Source organism: Ovis canadensis, chromosome 19 (assembly GCF_042477335.2).
Source record: "Ovis canadensis isolate MfBH-ARS-UI-01 breed Bighorn chromosome 19, ARS-UI_OviCan_v2, whole genome shotgun sequence".
Classification (NCBI taxonomy): domain Eukaryota; kingdom Metazoa; phylum Chordata; class Mammalia; order Artiodactyla; family Bovidae; genus Ovis; species Ovis canadensis.
The window spans coordinates 47,473,233-47,491,798 of NC_091263.1; the positions used below are offsets into that span (position 1 = coordinate 47,473,233).

Here is an 18,566-nt window from a genome sequence, read left to right on the forward strand (position 1 = left end):
GGTGTGATCTCTTCCTGGCTTGCAGACTCCCCTCTTCTCACTGTGTCCTCGCACAGCCTGTTCTGTGTGCGTGTGCAGAGGGGCCAGGTCTCTGGTATCTCTTCCTTTTCTTATAAGAACACCAGTCCTCTTGGGTTGGGGCTCTGCCCTTAAGACCTCATTTAAATCTCCAAATACTGTCATATGGGGATTATGAGATTCAGCATACAGATTTTTGTGGGAAGAGGGCATAATTCAGTCTATGACAGATGCCTTGAAGGAATACTTCTGAAATATAGGAAGATTCAGTCACTCATTCGTGTCTGACTCTGCGATCCCAGGACTACAGCATGCCAGGCCTCCCTGTCCATCACCAACTCCTGGAGTTCATCTAAACCCATGTCCATTGAGTCAGTGATGCCATCCAACCATCTCATCATCTGTCATCCCTTTCTTCTCCACCTTCAATCTTTCCCAGCATCTTTGCCAATGAGTCAGTTCTTCACATCAGGTGGCCAAAGTATTGGAGTTTCAGCTTTAACATCAGTCCTTCCAATGAACACTCAGGACTGATCTCCTTTAGGATGAACTGGTTGGATCTCCTTGCTGTCCAGGGGACTCTCAAGAGTCTTCTCCAACACCACAGTTCAAAAACATTAATTTCTCGGTGCTCAGCTTTCTTTATAGTCCAACTCTCATGTCCATACATGACCACTGGAAAAGGCGCATCTCAGTGTAACATGTGAAAGTATATGTTACTAATTAAAGACAGCTTTTATATTATGTAATAATTAATCTGGAACTTTTAGTTTGTATATATAAATAATCAGAAATACATGTGAAATATATAGTCATCTAATATTGAGATCCTCTCGAGCGCTTATTCTATGTTGCTTATTGTCTTCCCTGTATATGTGTCTTCTAATTGATGGTATTTTTAACAAAGAATGGCAAAGAGATAGTGACCTTGATTAAGTGTGGAGGGAAAGTCTTTAGAATACGTGTGTTATTGAGTAGTGAAAGAAGAAAATTTTTGGTAAGATGAATTAAACTTGCTGAGTATGGGAAGTTTGTAGATACTCTAAAAACTAAGGAAAGTGACTGAGTTGTGTTGTTAGAACGTATTATTCGTTTGACTTTTAATCTGTTATTGAAAATTATATTTATAATATCTATTATAATAGGATAGTAATAATTTTCTCCCCAAAAATGGTATTGCATTTTTTGAGTACAGGAAGAAGGTCTTGAGGGGGTAAAGAGCAAGTAGGTGGGATATAATTCTTAGACTGGATTAGATACGACTTTATACCTTGAAAAGTTGTTACATAGTGTAATGTGTAATTTTTAATTTTATTATTGCCTTCTGCTGTATGATGATAAATGTCTACGAAACCATTCAGGAGCTTCCCTTATTTCTCTATGAGCTTCTCTTTAGCCCTTTGACACTTCAGTCAGTCTCTCTTTTTTAAAAACATATTTATTTGTTTGTGTCGGGTCTTAGCTGTGGCACATGGGTCTTTAGTTGTAGCATGCGAACTCTTAGTTGTGGGATCTAGTTCTCTGTGGGAACTTACCTGTGGGATCTAGTTCCCTGATGAGGGACTGAGTATCGAACCCTGGCCCCCTGCATTGGGAGCACAGAGTCTTAAACACTGGGCCACCAGGGACGTCCCAGCCACTCTCTTCTGAGAAGTGTTTCCAGGTGACTTTCTCCTCTTGACTTAAATCTGCTGTATTCTCAGTAAAATGGCTCTGAGTAGTATTCGGGCAGCTATTCTATTCATGCCACTGGCAATGGCTTTATGAGATTCTTCAGCATTTGTAATACTCGGGTCATGGGATGTTTTGGACCATCGCCAAGAGGCTGCCCTGAGACTTGACGGTACAGTTCCTGCTGTTGAGCGGGGGCTAGATTTGTGTGACCAGGCATAATTTTTTAACTGAGGATGTCAGTGAATAGTCATATAGCAGTGAACACAGGTTCCATATAGAATATCTGGCACAATGGTGACACCCAGAAAACTGGGATAAGGAGGGTTATAAGTGAGCTGTGTGTGCTTCTATCAAATGCCCACCTCTTCACATAGGTTGCGCCCATAACCTCCTACCTGCTCAGATGTCTCTATAGCAGTTTTCTGTATCCAGTTTTCTCCAATAAAACCTAGGAAGCATATTGGAAAGCAGAGACATTACTTTGCCAACAAAGGTCCATCTAGTCAAAGCTGTGGTTTTTCCAGTAGTCATGTATGGATGTGAGAGTTGGACTATAAAGAAAGCTGAGCGCCGAAGAATTGATGCTTTTGAATTGTGGTGTTGGAGAACTCGAGAGTCCCTTGGACTGCAAGGAGATCCAACCAGTCCATCCTAAATGAGATCAGTCCTGAGTATTCATTGGAAGGACTGATGTTGAAGCTGAAACTCTAATACTTTGGCCACCTGATGCGAAGAGCTGGTTTATTTGAAGAGACCCCGATGCTGGAAAAGATTGAAGGTGGGAGAAGAGGGGAATGACAGAGGATGAATCGGCATCACCGATTCAATGGAAATGAATCTGAGTAAACTCCAGTAGTTGGTGATGGACAGGGAGGCCTGGTGTACTGCAGTCCATGGGGTCGCAAAGAATTGGACACGACTGAGTGACTGAACTGAACTGATATATGTTTGCTATAAACTCTCCTACCTAAAAATTGCTAACATCTGTATACCATATGCATTCTTATTTTTCTTCTGCCTTTCACAGCACAATTTCTAGCTGTAATTATTGTTTCCAATTTCTCACTTTACATGTTTTCTTGAAACCTGTTCCAATCGTGATTTGCCTCCACTGTTCTTCTGATACTTTTCTTGCGAACGCCACCAGTGGCTTTAACACTGTAATGTCCAGGGGTCCTCATCTTACTTCAGTTCACAGCAGCATTTAACACGATCACTCCCTTATCTTTGAAACCTTTGTCCCCTGGGGCTGCCAGGATACCCCTCATTCATCCTTGGTTCTCGTTTTAGGCCGCTGGTCACTCCTTTTCTTCCAAATGTGTACCATTAAAGTGAGCCTTAAAAAAAATTCTTGAGGTCCAATTACTTCCTTGGGGATTTGACCCAGTCTGACGACTTTAAATACCATCCACATATTCTAATGATGGACAGACTTAAGCCAACCTTCTCTCTTAATCTTCAGACTCAAGTCTCACACCTAACCACCTAGTTGATGTTCCTCAGTTAGGTGTCTAACCAGCAACCTAAAACCAAGTAAGCTCCTGGTTTGCTCTCATTTCTTGGAGGATCATCACCACCCTTCTTGTTGTTCAAGGCAGCAGCCTCAGAGTCTGCTTTGACGCCTATCTTCCGCTCACACCGTACATGTAACCCCTCAGCACATCCCATCACCTCTGCCTTCTAACTGTATCCAAATCCCCACCTTTCATCACCAGTGCTGCCACCTGCTCCACGCCATCGCCACCTCTCGCTGGACTATGGTGACAGGAGCTGCGTCCCTGCTCCCAGCCTTGCTCCTCTTCAGTCTGCTCTCATCATAGGAGAGCCTTTACAGAGGTTTATCATAGCAGGTCACTCCAAGTTCACACTTCCCAGGGGCTCTGAGTCATATTGTAAGTAAAGCCCAAGCCCCCACCGTGACCCACGAGGTGCTGGGGAAGCTGCCCACTCAGTCTGCATTATCTCTCACACGGCACCAGGTGTCAGGGCCTCTTGCCCTCAGATATCTGCAAGTGTTCGTCTCTCATCTACTGCGATGGCACACTGACATGTTAGGTTCTTGCCCCCCCCCCCCCCATTTTAAGTTCCATCTCTGCTGCTTTGTGTTGCTTTCATCACCAGAATCTGAGAGGTCCTTGTCCTGTCTTGGTCAGTGTTACGTTTCCATGTGTCTGGCACAGAGCAAGTGTTCAACAAATAGTTATTGAATAAATGTGTAAACAAAAACCCAAAGTCATTTATTCAACATCTGTGGTGTTTGAAGTAGCTCATGATATCATTAAGCACTTTAATTGAAATTCAGAACCATCGTGTGTGATAGATAAGACTAGCTGTGTATTCAGAAAAATGAGGTTGAATTACTGAGTTGAATTCCCCAAGTCTGGAAGCTGGCATTGCAGCTCAGTAATTCTGACTCCAAGTCCAGTGCTTTCTTCTTGGTTACCTTCAGGGAAGAAGTCCGTTTCCACTTTGGGAGAATCATCAGATACCGCCATTTGTTATCTCTACTTGCTGAGGCCAGAAGCATCTCTCTTCTTTACTACTGTCTGCTCAACGCCAGTGGAGGCCTGGAGCATAGCAGGAGCCCAGGGGATACTTGTCTGCACAACAAAGTTATGACTTTTGTCCGGCTGATGGTCCCGTGGCTACCATAGTCTTAATGTCCATAGTGTCATGTATCTCGTTTTGACAGAGAGCCAAGTTGGGGCCAGGACTGGGGAAGAAAGTTGAGAGTTTAGATGGAAAGCACAACTAGGCGTAGTGAGCTTGTCTCCCAAAGGCAAGTGGCGCACCACGGCCTCATTCTGTGCTTTCATGAAGTCTTGTTTTCAGCCTTCTGTTTGCTGTGTTCCACTCCCATGGAGGGGGGAGGCTGAGAATACTGTAGAGAAAACCCTGCTCAAATCAAAGAAACAGTTGCTAAGATCACTGGAGTGTGAGGCTTCCCTCTGAGGGTATATTTTCCTGTGCTGGGCTGGAGGAGGAAGCAGGGAAAGGATTTAAACAAAAGCAAAAGGATGTGAGGGAAATAACAGTATCAAGAAACTCACGCTAATCGGACGCCTTCTGTCTCTCCATCAGCTTTTAGTTAGCTTCAGCCAATCAAAGTAGAACTTTTATTGCAAATGAGGTTTTGTATTTTATCCCTTTTATCCTGGGAAGACCCTGACTGCACTGGGACAAATATGCATTTATTTACCCTGCTGTCAACTTTTCTTAAAAACATACTTAATAAGAAAAACAGATACATATTTAAGCATATAACGTTAATCTATCCTCTGTAGCAATCCCAAAGCAATGAATTTTTGTCGTAAGGATTGTCATAACTCTTTTAATGGTATATACATAAATTATTCAGGTGAGTGAGAAGCCAGGCATATTAGATTTTACAATTCTGCCAGTATGTTATGTCACCTTTTGGGAAAAGAACATATACTACCTGACTGCAAATTCAGAAGTGTGGAAAGCAATAAGAAGGTGAGATGATTTGAGAGAGTAGCACTGAAATGTATGTATTACCATATGTAAAATATATAGCCCGTGGGAATTTGCTGTATAACACAGGGAGCCCAAAGGCGGTGCTCTGTGACAACTTAGAGGGGCGGGATGGGGTGGGAGGTTTTAGAAGGAGGGGACGTATGTATACCTATGGCTGATTCATGTTGATACGTGGCAGAAGCTATCACAATATTGCAAAGTAATTATCCTCCAATTAAAAAAAAGTAAAATTAAAAATAAATAATTTTTCAAGTTTCCCCAGTTTAAAAATATGCCTCTAAGAGCACTAGGAATAGTGTCTGGCACATAGTACACTGTATGAAACTGTTGGTTAAATAAATAGAAATAATACACTTCCATCCACCTATCCAGAGAAGAAGCTTGGAAGGGAAATGGCTTAGAAACTGACAAGGATTAATGGCGTAAAAAGGATAGTGATTTTCTTTTCTTCCCCCTTCTTTGGCCAGTTTCTGTCCAGTGAACCTGGCTCCACTTCTGCGTAACTCATTTGTCCATCCTCCACCCACACCTTGAAGCTCTAAAGTAAACCTCACATGAGAAATTTCAGCACAACTTCTCACTTACTGCATAGCCCTTTTGTTATTATATGTATGTTGCTGTAGTTTTCAAGACAGTTCCCCTAGCAAAATGTTCCTTGCTGTTTAAGAGAGAAAATGCATCTTTGTTTTAAGTGAATTTATCTGAAGTGGCCAATTCCTGGTACTAAGCTTACTGAACAAGGCATCCCTCTTCTATGTCTTCATAGAGAACTAAGCCGCTAGTTTCTTGTCTGCTTCCTACTCTCATCGTTTTCCTGTCTAGCAACACTAAACTTCATAGATAGATGTATGATGTTTATGATGGTTACATTTATATGTCAGCTTGACTGGTGGGGTGCCTGGTCAAACATTATTCTGGGTGTTTCTGTGAGAGTGTTTTGGATAAGATGATCGTTTGAATTTATAGGTTAATCTTTATTTTTTATTTTTTTAAATGCCCTGATTTTATTATTATTATTTTTTATTTTACTTTACATTACTGTATTGGTTTTGCCATACATCAACATGAATCTGCCACGGGTGTACATGTGTTCCCAATCCTGAACCCCCCTCCCACCTCCCTCCCCATACCATCCCTCTGGGTCACCGCAGTGCACCAGCCCCAAGCATCCTGTATCCTGCATCGAACCTAGACTGGCGATTCGTTTCTTATCTGATATTATACATGTTTCAATGCCATTCTCCCAAATCATCCCACCTTTTCCCTCTCCCATAGAGTCCAAAAGACTGTTTGATACATCTGTGTCTCTTTTGCTGTCTTGCATACAGGGTTATCATTACCATCTTTCTAAATTCCATATATATGTGTTAGTATACTGTATTGGTGTTTTTCTTTCTGGCTTACTTCACTCTGTATAATTGGCTCCAGTTTCATCCACCTCATTAGACCTGATTCAAATGTATTCTTTTTAATGGCTGAGTAATACTCCATTGTGTATATGTACCACAGGTTTCTTATCCATTCATCTGCTGATGGACATCTAGGTTGCTTCCATGCCCTGGCTATTATAAACAGTGCTGTGATGAACATTGGGGTACATGTGTCTCTTTCAATTCTGGTTTCCTCGGTGTGTATGCCCAGCAGTGAGATTGCTGGGTCATATGGCAGTTCTATTTCCAGTTTTTTAAGGAATCTCCACACTGTTCTCCATAGTGGCTGTACCAGTTTGCATTCCCACCAACAGTGTAAGAGGGTTCCCTTTTCTCCACACCCTCTCCAGCATTTATTGCTTGTAGACTTTTGGATTACAGCCATTCTGACTGGTGTGAAATGGTACCTCATTGTGGTTTTGATTTGCATTTCTCTGATAATGAGTGATGCTGAGCATCTTTTCATGTGTTTATTAGTTGACCTCCCCAAAATGAGTGGGCCTCATCCAATCAGTAAAAAGCTGTATGTCCCTCTTGAATAAGAGAGATTTCTTCCAAACTTTTTAGACGCTAACTGAAACACACACTTCCTGGGTCTTGAGTTTGTCCACCTTTGGACTAGAATGACACTGTGGCTCTCCTGCTTCTCCAGCTTGCTGATTCACCCTGTAGATCTTGGGAATTGCCAGCTTCCATAATCACTTGAGCCAGTTCCTTAGGATAAATCTCTTTCTGTGTATATACAACCTGCTGTAGCATTCTTGCCTGGAAAATCTCATGGACAGAGGAGCCTGGCCAGCTACAGGCCATGGGGTTGCAAAAAGTCACACACGACTAACTAACTGAACATACATACAGTAAAATATTAGCTATCATAGCTACTGCATTATCCACCATCCTGTGACATCGTAGACACTATATAGGTTTGAATCTCTCCTCTTTCCATTCTCTAGTTGTGTTAATGCGGGCAAATTAATTTCTGGATATTGTGTTAAATGTAAAATAGAAATGAAAATAGTACCTACATCATAGCATCTTTAAAGACTACATGGGACAATATTTATAGGAAGTTTAGAACACTGCTTGCAACCTGCCATAGTTCATCAAGTCAGGAATGCTGTCGGTTGTGAAATACACTGCTATTTTGTGTATTTCAAAGAAGGGAAAGCAATGCCAATTATAATGGTAAGATGCTATCAGTTGTGACATCTCCTGACATGTTAAAAGATGAAAAAAAAAATGTTTCTTAAAATCAATAAAGTACCAGAGTTGGTGCTATATAAGTGAATAAAATCTACACCAGGCAAGCTGATTATTCAGAGACAAGACTGAATAGAAAAAAAAAATCTATTTGCGTTTGTGGATGGTTATCTAAATAGCAACAAACTCTCAGCAAACTATAATATTAATGAATGTTCACATCACTTCTTGGCTAGTCTAGGAAGTTACTAAAGCATATTTCTTTTATTTTCTTAATGGGGTATACAGCTGCTTTCATTATAGACTCTCTATGGCCATTTAAAGTCTAATTAAGGCATGATGGCTGTTATAGACTTCCCCCACCAAATTCATATGTTGAAGCCCTGAGCCCCAAATGCAGCTGTGTTTGGAGACAGGGTCTATGAGGAAGCGATAAAAGTTAAATGAAGTCATAGGGTGGGCCCTAATTTAACAGGGCTGGTGTCCTTAGAGAAAAGAGGAAGCAATGCTAAAGCGTGCTATCTCTGCCACGTGAGGACACGGTAAGAAGGAGGGGGACTTCCCTATGGGCCACTGGCTGTGACTCTGACCTCCCAGTTCAGGGGGGTCAGGTGAACTAAGAGCCTGCCCACATGCTGTGCAGCCAAAAAACTAAAGGAAATTAATTAAAATAAAAAACAACAGGCTATCTAAAGCCAGGGAAAGAACTCTCACCAGGAATTGAATTGGCCAGCACCTTGGTCTTGGGTGTCTAGCTTTCAGAACTCTGAGACACAAAGTCTGTTTGGAGGCCACCCAGTCTGGGTTAGTGTGTCGCGGCAGCTGATGGGGAGGGTGGCCACTGGGACAGGACTGGTCCCCCTCTCCCCCGGCCCCCAGTCATTGCCTGTCTGGGATTGTTTGACCCGAAGGCGCTTATGTGCAATTGGAAACCAGAGAAAGACTCTCCCGTGAACTCTCCCCGTCCTCACTTCTCTGCTCATGTGGTGCTGAAGTTCCATGCTACTTTACCGACGCTGTAATTACTCTTTATTTTTTATTTATGTACTTTCTTACAATCACAACTACCTATGGGAAATAAACACTCTTCTTGTGAACATTTAATTAGGTTTATAGTTTTAATTATATCTTTCATATTTATGTGTTCTTGTGTTGTGGATTGAAAGCTGTCTCTCATGTTGGCGGTTTGAGTCTCTGGGTCCTGGTTTCACTTTTATGTATTTTACAAATGAAACTTTGCCTTAGTGTTTGTTCTCACCATTATTTGGATTTTGTTTTTCCCCGTTTAAGATGGTATGATAGGGAAAGGCCAGAAAATCATTCAGCATGATACAGAGATTATTTTGCAGAAGGCCTGTCTGTATGGACTGAAAATCTGAAATCCGGAATTTTTTAAATGAGTTTTGTTATTCGAAGCATATTCGCCAAACAACAGAGACCGAGCAAAACATTAACCCGTGGGACTCCTTGGGGAAACCTGTTTTAATGAGTAGATGAGATTTCTTGTAATTCACAGAACAATTTATATGTAAATGGAATCTGTGAAAACCGTGAGTTGGGTGCTCTGAGGGTACTCAAAAGCTTGCCTTTCATTAATAATTTCTTAACACTGCCTGTGTAATGTTGTTTGTATTGCTTTTTAAAAATTAGAGCAAAGCTAAGTCTTTCCATCCTGGTTATAACCAGAGTTAGTGTATTAGTTATCTATTACTCTGTAACAAATTAGCCCTGATCTTAGATGCTTGAAACAATGTACAGTTGACCCTTGAACAACACGGGCTTGAACTGTGCAGGTCCACTATTCTCTGATTTTTTTTTAATAAATATGCACTGTAGTGCCATATGACCTGTGGTTGGTTGAATTCGTGGATGTGTAACTGTAGGTAAGGAGCACCAACCATAAGTTACACTCAGATTTTCGATTGTCTGTGGGAGTTGGTGCTTCTGACTCCTGCATTGTTCACAGGTCAGCTGTATATTATTTTACTCACTCCTGTGACCGGTGGCAGCAGACTTTAACTCCTGGCCACAGGCCCTCAGAGCTGCACGCCCACGGCTTCCCCAAACCCCTGCTCCTGGTGTTTGCCGTTGGTATTGGCACACAGACCAGTGCTGGTGCAGCATCAGAGGAAACATACCTAGAAGCTCACGTACAGGGTTAGGGGCAAGAGGCTTCAGTTTCTTTATAAGGGCCGCTTATGCCATGGTTTCCTTAGAGTGTGATCCGAAGCGCATAGGAAGAGTGGCCACCTAATGTTGGAAGTGCCGTTTTACGATAGCAGGCTCTTGGTCATGCAGACCCACCCTGGTACCATGTGGGAAGGGACTGCACAAGTGTGTGGTCTAGGGGAGGCAGGGCTGACTGGGGGTCACCTTAGATGGTGGTTGCCACAGCTGACATGACCTTGAACAGAATGACGGAGTCACTGAGTAGAGTCATTCCCTCAGGGTCACTCATGAGAATAGGTTCAGCTACTATTAACCTGGGCTTCCCTGGTGGCTCAGATGGTAAAGAATCCACCTGTAATGCAGGAGACCTGGGTTTGATCCCTGGATTGGGAAGATCCCCTGGAGGAGGGCATGGCAACCCACTCCAGTATTCTTGGCCTGGGGGAAATCCCATGGACAGAGAAGCCTGGGGGGCTACAGTCCACGGGGTCGTGAAGAGTCAGACACGACTGAGTGACTAAGCGCACACACATTATTAACCTAAGTTCTCTCTTTGCTCTGCACGCTCCTGATACTCTTCCAGCAAATCCTCTTTGAATTAAGTGAGCTCAGATCAGTTTCCGTTGTTATAACAGAAGAGTTCTAACTGATAAAATGAACTCCAAAGTAAATTAAACCCAAACTACTTTTTGTTTGTTACAGGACTATGGAAGTCAGGTTTCTCATTGTTGGTGTCAGGAGATACAAATAGAGAATTGTGGACAGAGCAGTGAGAACCTGTGGTGCTAGGTTGGAATTGGAGATATTGGTGTGAACTTACTCTGTACACACACATGCACACACACACTCCTAGATCTATCTATCCTTTCAGCCCCACATCACTCCCTGGTAGCAAAGAATAAACCTTTGTGCCAAGACCTTGGTTTCTAAATCTGATGCCCCACTAAGAACAATCAGGTCTCCTTTGAGAAAAATGATGATGGCAGGGAAAATAAAGGGTGAGTCTGGCACATCTTTGAGTCTCCATTTGAGCCAGAAAGTTAGTAAGAACTCAAAGAGTAATGGGGATATGTCAAAATGACAGAGCTGCCAGTGTGAAGGGTCTCCTCCTGTCTAGATCTGAGAGAATTTGAACATTAATATAGAATCAGTTATGCAACCATCGTGTTAATAACTGGTTCAGACAGAAATCATCGATGGATGCTAAAAATGGGTGAACGTTTGATGAAGAATGGGGTGTTGCCATTGTTTCAATATATCTCCCCTTAAAATGCATATTAATTACAAAGGGCAAAATAATACCTTTAGAGATGGAGAAACATGGTAGACACCACCTTAAGCATGTAATTAACAGTTACAGCACCGGTCGTGGAGTAAATGGACGTTAAGTGCCTCCTGATAAGATGCACTGAGAACAGAGTCACTTCTAGGGTAATCTGCCAAAGTGCATTGCCTGACTCTCATCAGGAAGAAACATCAGACAAATCCAAAGTGAGGAACATTCTACACAATAACTGACTATATCCTTTAAAAATGTCAAAGTTGTGAAAGATAAAGCCTGAGGAATAGTTCTGCCAAAAGAAGACTAAAGAAAGGTGAATTGAATATAATGTAGGATCCTGCATTAGATCCTGAGGGAGAAGGAAAACTGCTCTGAAGGACAATCTGGGAAATTACTTCGGCCACCTGATGTGAAGATGACTCATTACAAAGGACCCTGATGCTGGGAAAGATTGAAGGCGGGAGGAGAAGGGGATGACAGAGGATGAGATGGTTGGATGGCATCACCGACTCAATGGACATGGGTTTGAGCAAGCTCCAGAAGTTGGTGATGGACAGGGAGGCCTGGCATGCTGCAGTCCATGGGGTCGCAAAGAGTCGGACACGACTGAGCAACTGAACTGAACTGAGGATTGTCAATTATGTAACAGCTTTATGTTAACATTCTTTTGTGAATTTGTTAATTATGTCAGAGAGTTAATTAATTATTCTTGGGAAATACACAGTACTTAGGGGTGAAGGAATGTCATGTCTTCAACTTACTCTTAAATGGCTCAGAAAAAAGATATGAAAGAAAGTGAATGATGAAGCAAATGGGGTCACATGTTAATGATGAGGGTATCTTGGCGAAAGGTCTTCTATCAGTTTGCTATTACTCCTCTGACAAATGACCATAAATTTAGTGGCTTGTTTCTATGAGAAGACTGGTGCAGCTTGGCTGGTTTCTCTGGGTTAAATTCAAAGCGTCAACAGAACAGCATTCCTTTATGGGATCCTGAAGGAAGAATCTGTTTCCAAGCACACCCATGTTTTTGGCAGATTTCAGCTCCTTGTAGTTGTAGGACTGAGGTCTCCATTTCCTTGGCTCTTGGCCCCTCTGTCTTCAAGCCAACAGTGATGCTTTTCAGCCCTCCTCAGATTTTCAACCTGCCTTCCCCTTCTGATTCTCTCTCTCTGCTTTGAAGGGCTCACATGATGACATTAGCTCCACATAGGTAACCGAGGATAATCCCCCTCTCTGAAACTCAACCAATTAATAATCTTAATTACAGCTGCAAAATCTCTCTGCCATGTAAATAACATAACATAGCCATGGGTATGATACCAGGGGGCTAAAGGTCCCAGAAGCCAAATCTCTGTCTACTGCAGGTTCATAGGAGTTCATGCCACTATTCTTTTGTTACCTTTATCTAAGTTTAAGGTTATATCCAAACAAAAACATTACATAGATTCATGAATACAGTGCATGGAATTGGAAAGCTGTAGTTGTGGTGTTGTTGATCCTCTTGGTAGTTCCATTTCTTCCTAACAGTCCTGGGTCTCTTTTGTTCCCCTCTTATCCACCAGGTCACCAGCAAATCAAGCAAGGGACCTGTGAGGTGGTTGCAGTGCACAGGTGCTGTAACAAGAACCGCATAGAGGAGCGATCCCAGACAGTCAAGTGTTCTTGCTTCCCAGGACAGGTTGCTGGCACGACTCGGGCTCAGCCCTCTTGTGTTGAAGGTAAGACCTTTACAGTCAGTTTCCCTAATGTTGACAAAGGACCTAACACTGTAAGAACCTTCTTGCTTTATTGTCTTTGCAACTCCAAAGAAAAGTAGGCTGCACCTAGGTCAACTATGTCAGTGTCATTTAAAAGATGAACATAAAGGGACTTCCCTGGTGGTACAGTGGTTAAGAATCTGCCTGCCAGTGCAGGGGTCACAAGTTTGATTCCTGGCCTGGGAGGATTCCCTAGGACCCCCCAACTAAGCCCATATGCCACCAACTACTGAGCCTGTGCTCTAGAGTGCATGCTCCACAGCAAGAAGCCGGTGTGCATTGCAACTAGAGGAAGCCTGTGGGTAGCAAAGAAGACCTAGTGTGGCGAAAAATAAAATTAAATAAAAATAAGCACAAATATAACCCTACACATTTCTTGATGAGAAAGGCATTAATGATGTCTCTCAAAAGGTACCAATGAGGAGTTCTCTTACTGGACAATGAGGAAGATATGGTTTGATTTCTTCTTCTGGCTGTCTCTTCAGATATCATCCAATGGAGCAGTTACCTCCCCAGACACACTCTTCTCCCTGCTCTCAAACGCTGCTCAAAAAGTTAGCAACCTGGTTTTCTCACCTCCTCTTTAATGTTACAGACTAATACTCTCTTTTCTTTTCCTAGTCTACCATTTGTGAGACATCTTTGGGGCAGGTTCCCTGAGAATAGTCTGGGATCATGTATCATTTATTTGTTGTTTCCACATCCCCCAGCTGAGTACTGAGCCAGTAGTTTAGAAAAATGAATGAGGATAGATGGTTGTAGATGGAGGCCTGGGACTGATTCCTTTTGATGCCCCTGGCTGCTTCCAGCAGACACCTTGTTAGACACAAGTGTAGTCCCCAGGGGAACACACACATGAGGTAAGTCTTGTAGCTGTTTCTCTACAGTGGCGTGGAACCTCTGTGAAAATGAACACTTCCCATCTTACCGGATGCATCTCTAAAGGTAAGTGGTTAAAACACACACACCCATTCTTATCTCTGGAATTATACAGTTGACAACAATAGCTGACTTACACGTGCCAACTCCCCTACTGAAGGCAGACACAGATTTATAGATTGTATAGCGTACTTGTGTGGTATGCATGCCCGTGGTCTGTAGCAGCATGATCTTAGTCTCCTTTCAAGCTGGAGGGTGAACGTGGAATGTTTCCTGACTACAATTCCTCACCAGAAACCCTGGAGGTCAGGTGAGTTGCCAAATGCAGATTTCGTCAGATTTTCTCAAGGTAAAAAAGTACATATACCATCTATTAGCTAACAGTCCTGAAGTCTTCTTCAGTTGCACCCCATAATCACAGATACTAATATTTATGCAGTGAAATATATGAATATTCATGCAGGATGGGATAAGCCAAGATGAAGAGCCTCATGTTAATTCAAGTCAGGTATTGCCACCATCATAAATAAATTCTTGCCATTTTCAGAGCTTTTCGGATTTGGGGATTAAAGATAACGGATTGTGAAAGTGAAATGAAGTCGTTCAGTCGTGTCCGACTCTTTGCGACCCCGTGGACTGTAACCTACCAGGCTCCTCCGTCCATGGGATTCTCCAGGCAAGAATACTGGAGTGGGTTAAAAATAGAATGAGGAGCTTTTACTTTTTTTTTTAATTGCTAATTTTGGCTCTCCAGCTGGAACAGTTTTGTTGTCGTCGTCGTTGTTGTTCAGTCGCTCAGTCGTGTCTGACTCTTTGCGACCCCATGGACTGCAGCACACTGGGCTTCCCTGTCCTTCATCATCTCCCGGAGCTTGCTCAAACTCATGGCCATCGAGTTGGTGATGCCATCCAACCATCTCATTCTGTCATCCCTTTCTCCTCCTGCATTTGGTGACTCACCTGACCTCCAGGGTTTCTGGTGAGGAATTGTAGTCTTTCCCAGCATCAGGGTGTCTTCTAATGAGTCAGCCTTTCACATCAGGTGGCCAAAGTATTGGAGCTTTAGCTTTAGCATCAGTCCTTCCAATGAATATTTAGGACTGATTTCCTTTAGGATTGATGGGTTTGATAGCCTTGCAGTCCAAGAAACTCTCAAGAGACTTCTCCAACACCATATGGAAAAGCATCAATTCTTCGGTGCCCAGCCTTCTTTATGGTTCAACTTTCACCTCCATATGTGACTACTGGAAAAACCATAGCTTCGACTATATGGACCTTTGTCAGCAAAGTAATGTCTCTGCTTTTTAATACACTGTTTAGATTGGTTAGAGCTTTTCTTCCAAGGAGCAAGCATATTTTAATTTCATGGCTGCAGTCACCATCTGCAGTGATTTGGGAACCCAAGAAAATAAAGTCTGTCACTTTTTCCATTGTTTCCCCATCTATTTGCCATGAAGTGATGGGACTGGGTGCCATGATCTTCGTTTTTTGAATGTTGAGTCTTAAGCCAGCTTTTCCACTCTCCTCTTTTACCTTCAAGAGGCTCTTTTGTTCTTCACTTTCTGCCACTAGGGTGGTGTCATCTGCATATCTGAGGTTATTGATAGTTCTCCCAGCAATCTTGATTCCAGCTGTGCTTCATCCAGTCTGGCATTTCGCATGATGTACTCTGCATATAAATTAAATAAGCAAGGTGACAATATACTGCCTTGACATATTCCTTTCCTGATTTAGAACCAGTTCATTGTTCTATATCCAGTTCTGACTGTTGCTTCTTGACCTGCATACAGGCTTCTCAGAAGGCAGGTCAGGTGATCTGGTATTCCCATCACTTTAATAATTTTCCACAGTTTGTTGTGATCCACACAGTCAAAGGCTTTAGCATAGCCAATGAAGCAGTAGATGTTTTTCTGGAATTCTCTTGGTTTTTCTATGATCCAATGGATGTTGGCAATTTGATCTCTAGTTCATCTGTCTTTCCTAAATCCTGCTTGAACATCTGAAAATTCTCGTTTCATGTGCTGTTGAAACCTAGCTTAGAGGATTTTGAGCATTACTTTGCTAGCTTGTGAGATGAGTGCATCTGTGTGGTAGTTTGAACACTCTCTGGCATGGCCTTTCTTTGGGATTGGAATGAAAACTGACCTTTGCCAGGCCTGTGGCCTCTGCTGAGTTTTCCCAATTTGCTGGCATATTGAGTGCAGCAGTTTTGCTCACCACCTCCTGTACAGTGTTATGAACAGTTTAATACGTGTATTTCTCCATTATTGAGCCCAAATCATATTCGCTCCTTGTTCTTGCTCAGATCAGTTCACTTTTCTGTACTCTGCTGTCCCCTCCACAGTCTAAGAGCCTTGTCATATTTTGCAGAGCTTACTATCTTAGCATTCCAACATTCACCCAGTAGCCAGAATGATCTTTCCACGGAAATAGAACTCATCACGTCACTCTCATATTTATTAATAAACCTTACTTCAGTGACTTTCTACTGTCTTTAAAATGAAATCTAAAGTCCTTACCCTGTTGGTGTGGCTGATGAAACCCTGCATAATCTGGTTTTGTCTTTTTTTCTTTCCACTACTGTACCCTAGCCACACTGGAGTCTTCTCTGTTCTCTTTCATCTCTGCCCTTCACCCGTCTGTATCCACTACTTGAATCTTTGCCTTTGTCCCCTCAAAACACATTTGTCCAGTTGATGCCTGTTCTTTCAAATCTATATGTTCTGTATCTCACCATACTTCCAGTTCCTGACATGGATCTCATTTTGTTGTAAAAACTTGCTGAATGTTTGTCTTCCTATTAGTCTACAAGTTGCTTGAAGATGGGAATGGGATCTTTTATTTATATCTCTCCACATTGGCTGATGCTTGGTGAGTGTTAGCATAGCAGAGAATTATTTCATCTTCACTAATCACAGATTCATTTCAAAAAGTAACAGCAGTGTTTGCTTGCCTCTGTAGATTTTTGATTTTTTAATAAAAATCATGTAGATTCTTATTGTTTTTGTTGAATTATTATGACAGTAGTAATAGTTGACAGTATTATGATAGTTTTAAGTGATCAACATAGTGATTCAATATTGATATACATTACACAGTGATCACCATGGTAAGTCTAGTAACTATCTGTTGCCATACAAAATTATTAAAGTATTACTGATTGTATTCCCCATGCTGTATATTATATCCCCATGGCTTAATTTATAACTGGAAGTTTGTACCTCTTAATTCTCTTCACCTGTTTTGTCTAACCTCCCATACTTCTCCCCTCTGGAGACCACCAGTTGTTTTTTTTTTTTCCTGTATCTTTGAAATTTTTTCCGTTTTGTTTGTTCAATTATTTGATTTTATGGATTCCACATACAAGTGAAATCGTATGTTATATTTTCTTTATCTGACTCATTTCACTTAGCATGATACCCTTTAGATACATCCATGTTGTTGCAGATGACAGCATTTCATTCTTTTTATGGCTGAGTAATATTTCACTGTGTGTATAGGGACTTCCCGCATGGCTCAGTGGTAAAGAATCCACCTGCCAATGCAGGAGACGTGGGTTCAATCCCTGGGTCAGGAAGATCCTCTGGAGGAGGGCATGGCAATCCACTCCAATATTCATGCCAGGATAATCCCATGGACAGAGGAGCATGGCAGGCTGTAGTCCATGGGGTTGCAAAGAGCTGGACATAACTGAGCACGCACGCGCACACACACACACATACACACACATCTGTATCTCATATCTTCTTTATCCATACATTGGCTATTGTAAATAATGCTGCAGTGAACATAGGGGTGCATATTTCTTTTCCAATTAGTTTTCTTTTTATTCTTTGCATGAATAGCCAGAAATGGGATCGCTGGATCATATGGTAGTCCTAACATTAGTATTTTGAGCAATCTCCATACTGTTTTCCATAGCGGCTGCACCAGTTTAAATTCCCACCAGTGGTGTATGAGATTGACTTATCCCATGTGGGATCATTTTCTGAACTTTTCTTTCTGATAGTTTGTTACTAGCTTATAGAAATACAATATACTTATGTATATTGATTTTTGTATCCTGCAACTTTACTGAATCCCTTGATCAGTTTTAAGTTTTTTGGTGGCATCTTTAAGGTTTTTAAAAAATACATACTATTGTAACATCTGCAAACAGTGACAGTTTTTGCTTCTTTCTTTCTAATGTGGATAACTTTTATTTCTTTCTCATAGGAGTGGGACTTCAATACTGCATTGAATAAAGGTGATAGTAGTGATCCTTGTCTTGTTCCTGATCTTAGAGGAAAAGCTCTCAGCTTTTCACCTTTGACTGTGATGCTACCTGTGGTCTCTTGTATGTGGCTTTTATTATGTGAGGTGCATTCCTCTATACTCACTTTGTTGTGAGCTTCTAAGCAACTGGATGTTGAATTTTGTCAAGTGCTTTTCCTTTATCTGTTGAGATGATCATGCAGTTTTCTCCTTTATTTTGTAAATGTGGTCTATCACTTTGATTGATTTGCAGATACTGAATCACCCTAAAATTCCTGGAATAAATCCCACTTAATCATGGCATGTGGTCCTTTTAGAGTTTCCCTGGTGCTCAGTTGGTGAAGAATCTGCCTGCCAATGCAGGAGACCCAAGTTTGATCCCCAGGTCAGGAAGATCCCCTG

The 18,566-nt window shown here is 41.9% G+C and overlaps 1 protein-coding gene across 4 annotated transcripts in view; it reads left to right on the forward strand.

The window, feature by feature from the left end:
• Positions 1-18,566, forward strand: part of TAFA4 (TAFA chemokine like family member 4) — a 219,572-nt gene that overhangs the window by 170,813 nt on the left and 30,193 nt on the right. For all 4 annotated transcript variants that reach the window (XM_069561698.1, XM_069561697.1, XM_069561696.1 and 1 more), the window contains one exon: positions 12,837-12,992. In XM_069561698.1, coding sequence (XP_069417799.1) covers positions 12,837-12,992 — 156 coding nt within the window. The remainder of the gene's footprint in view (positions 1-12,836; positions 12,993-18,566) is intronic.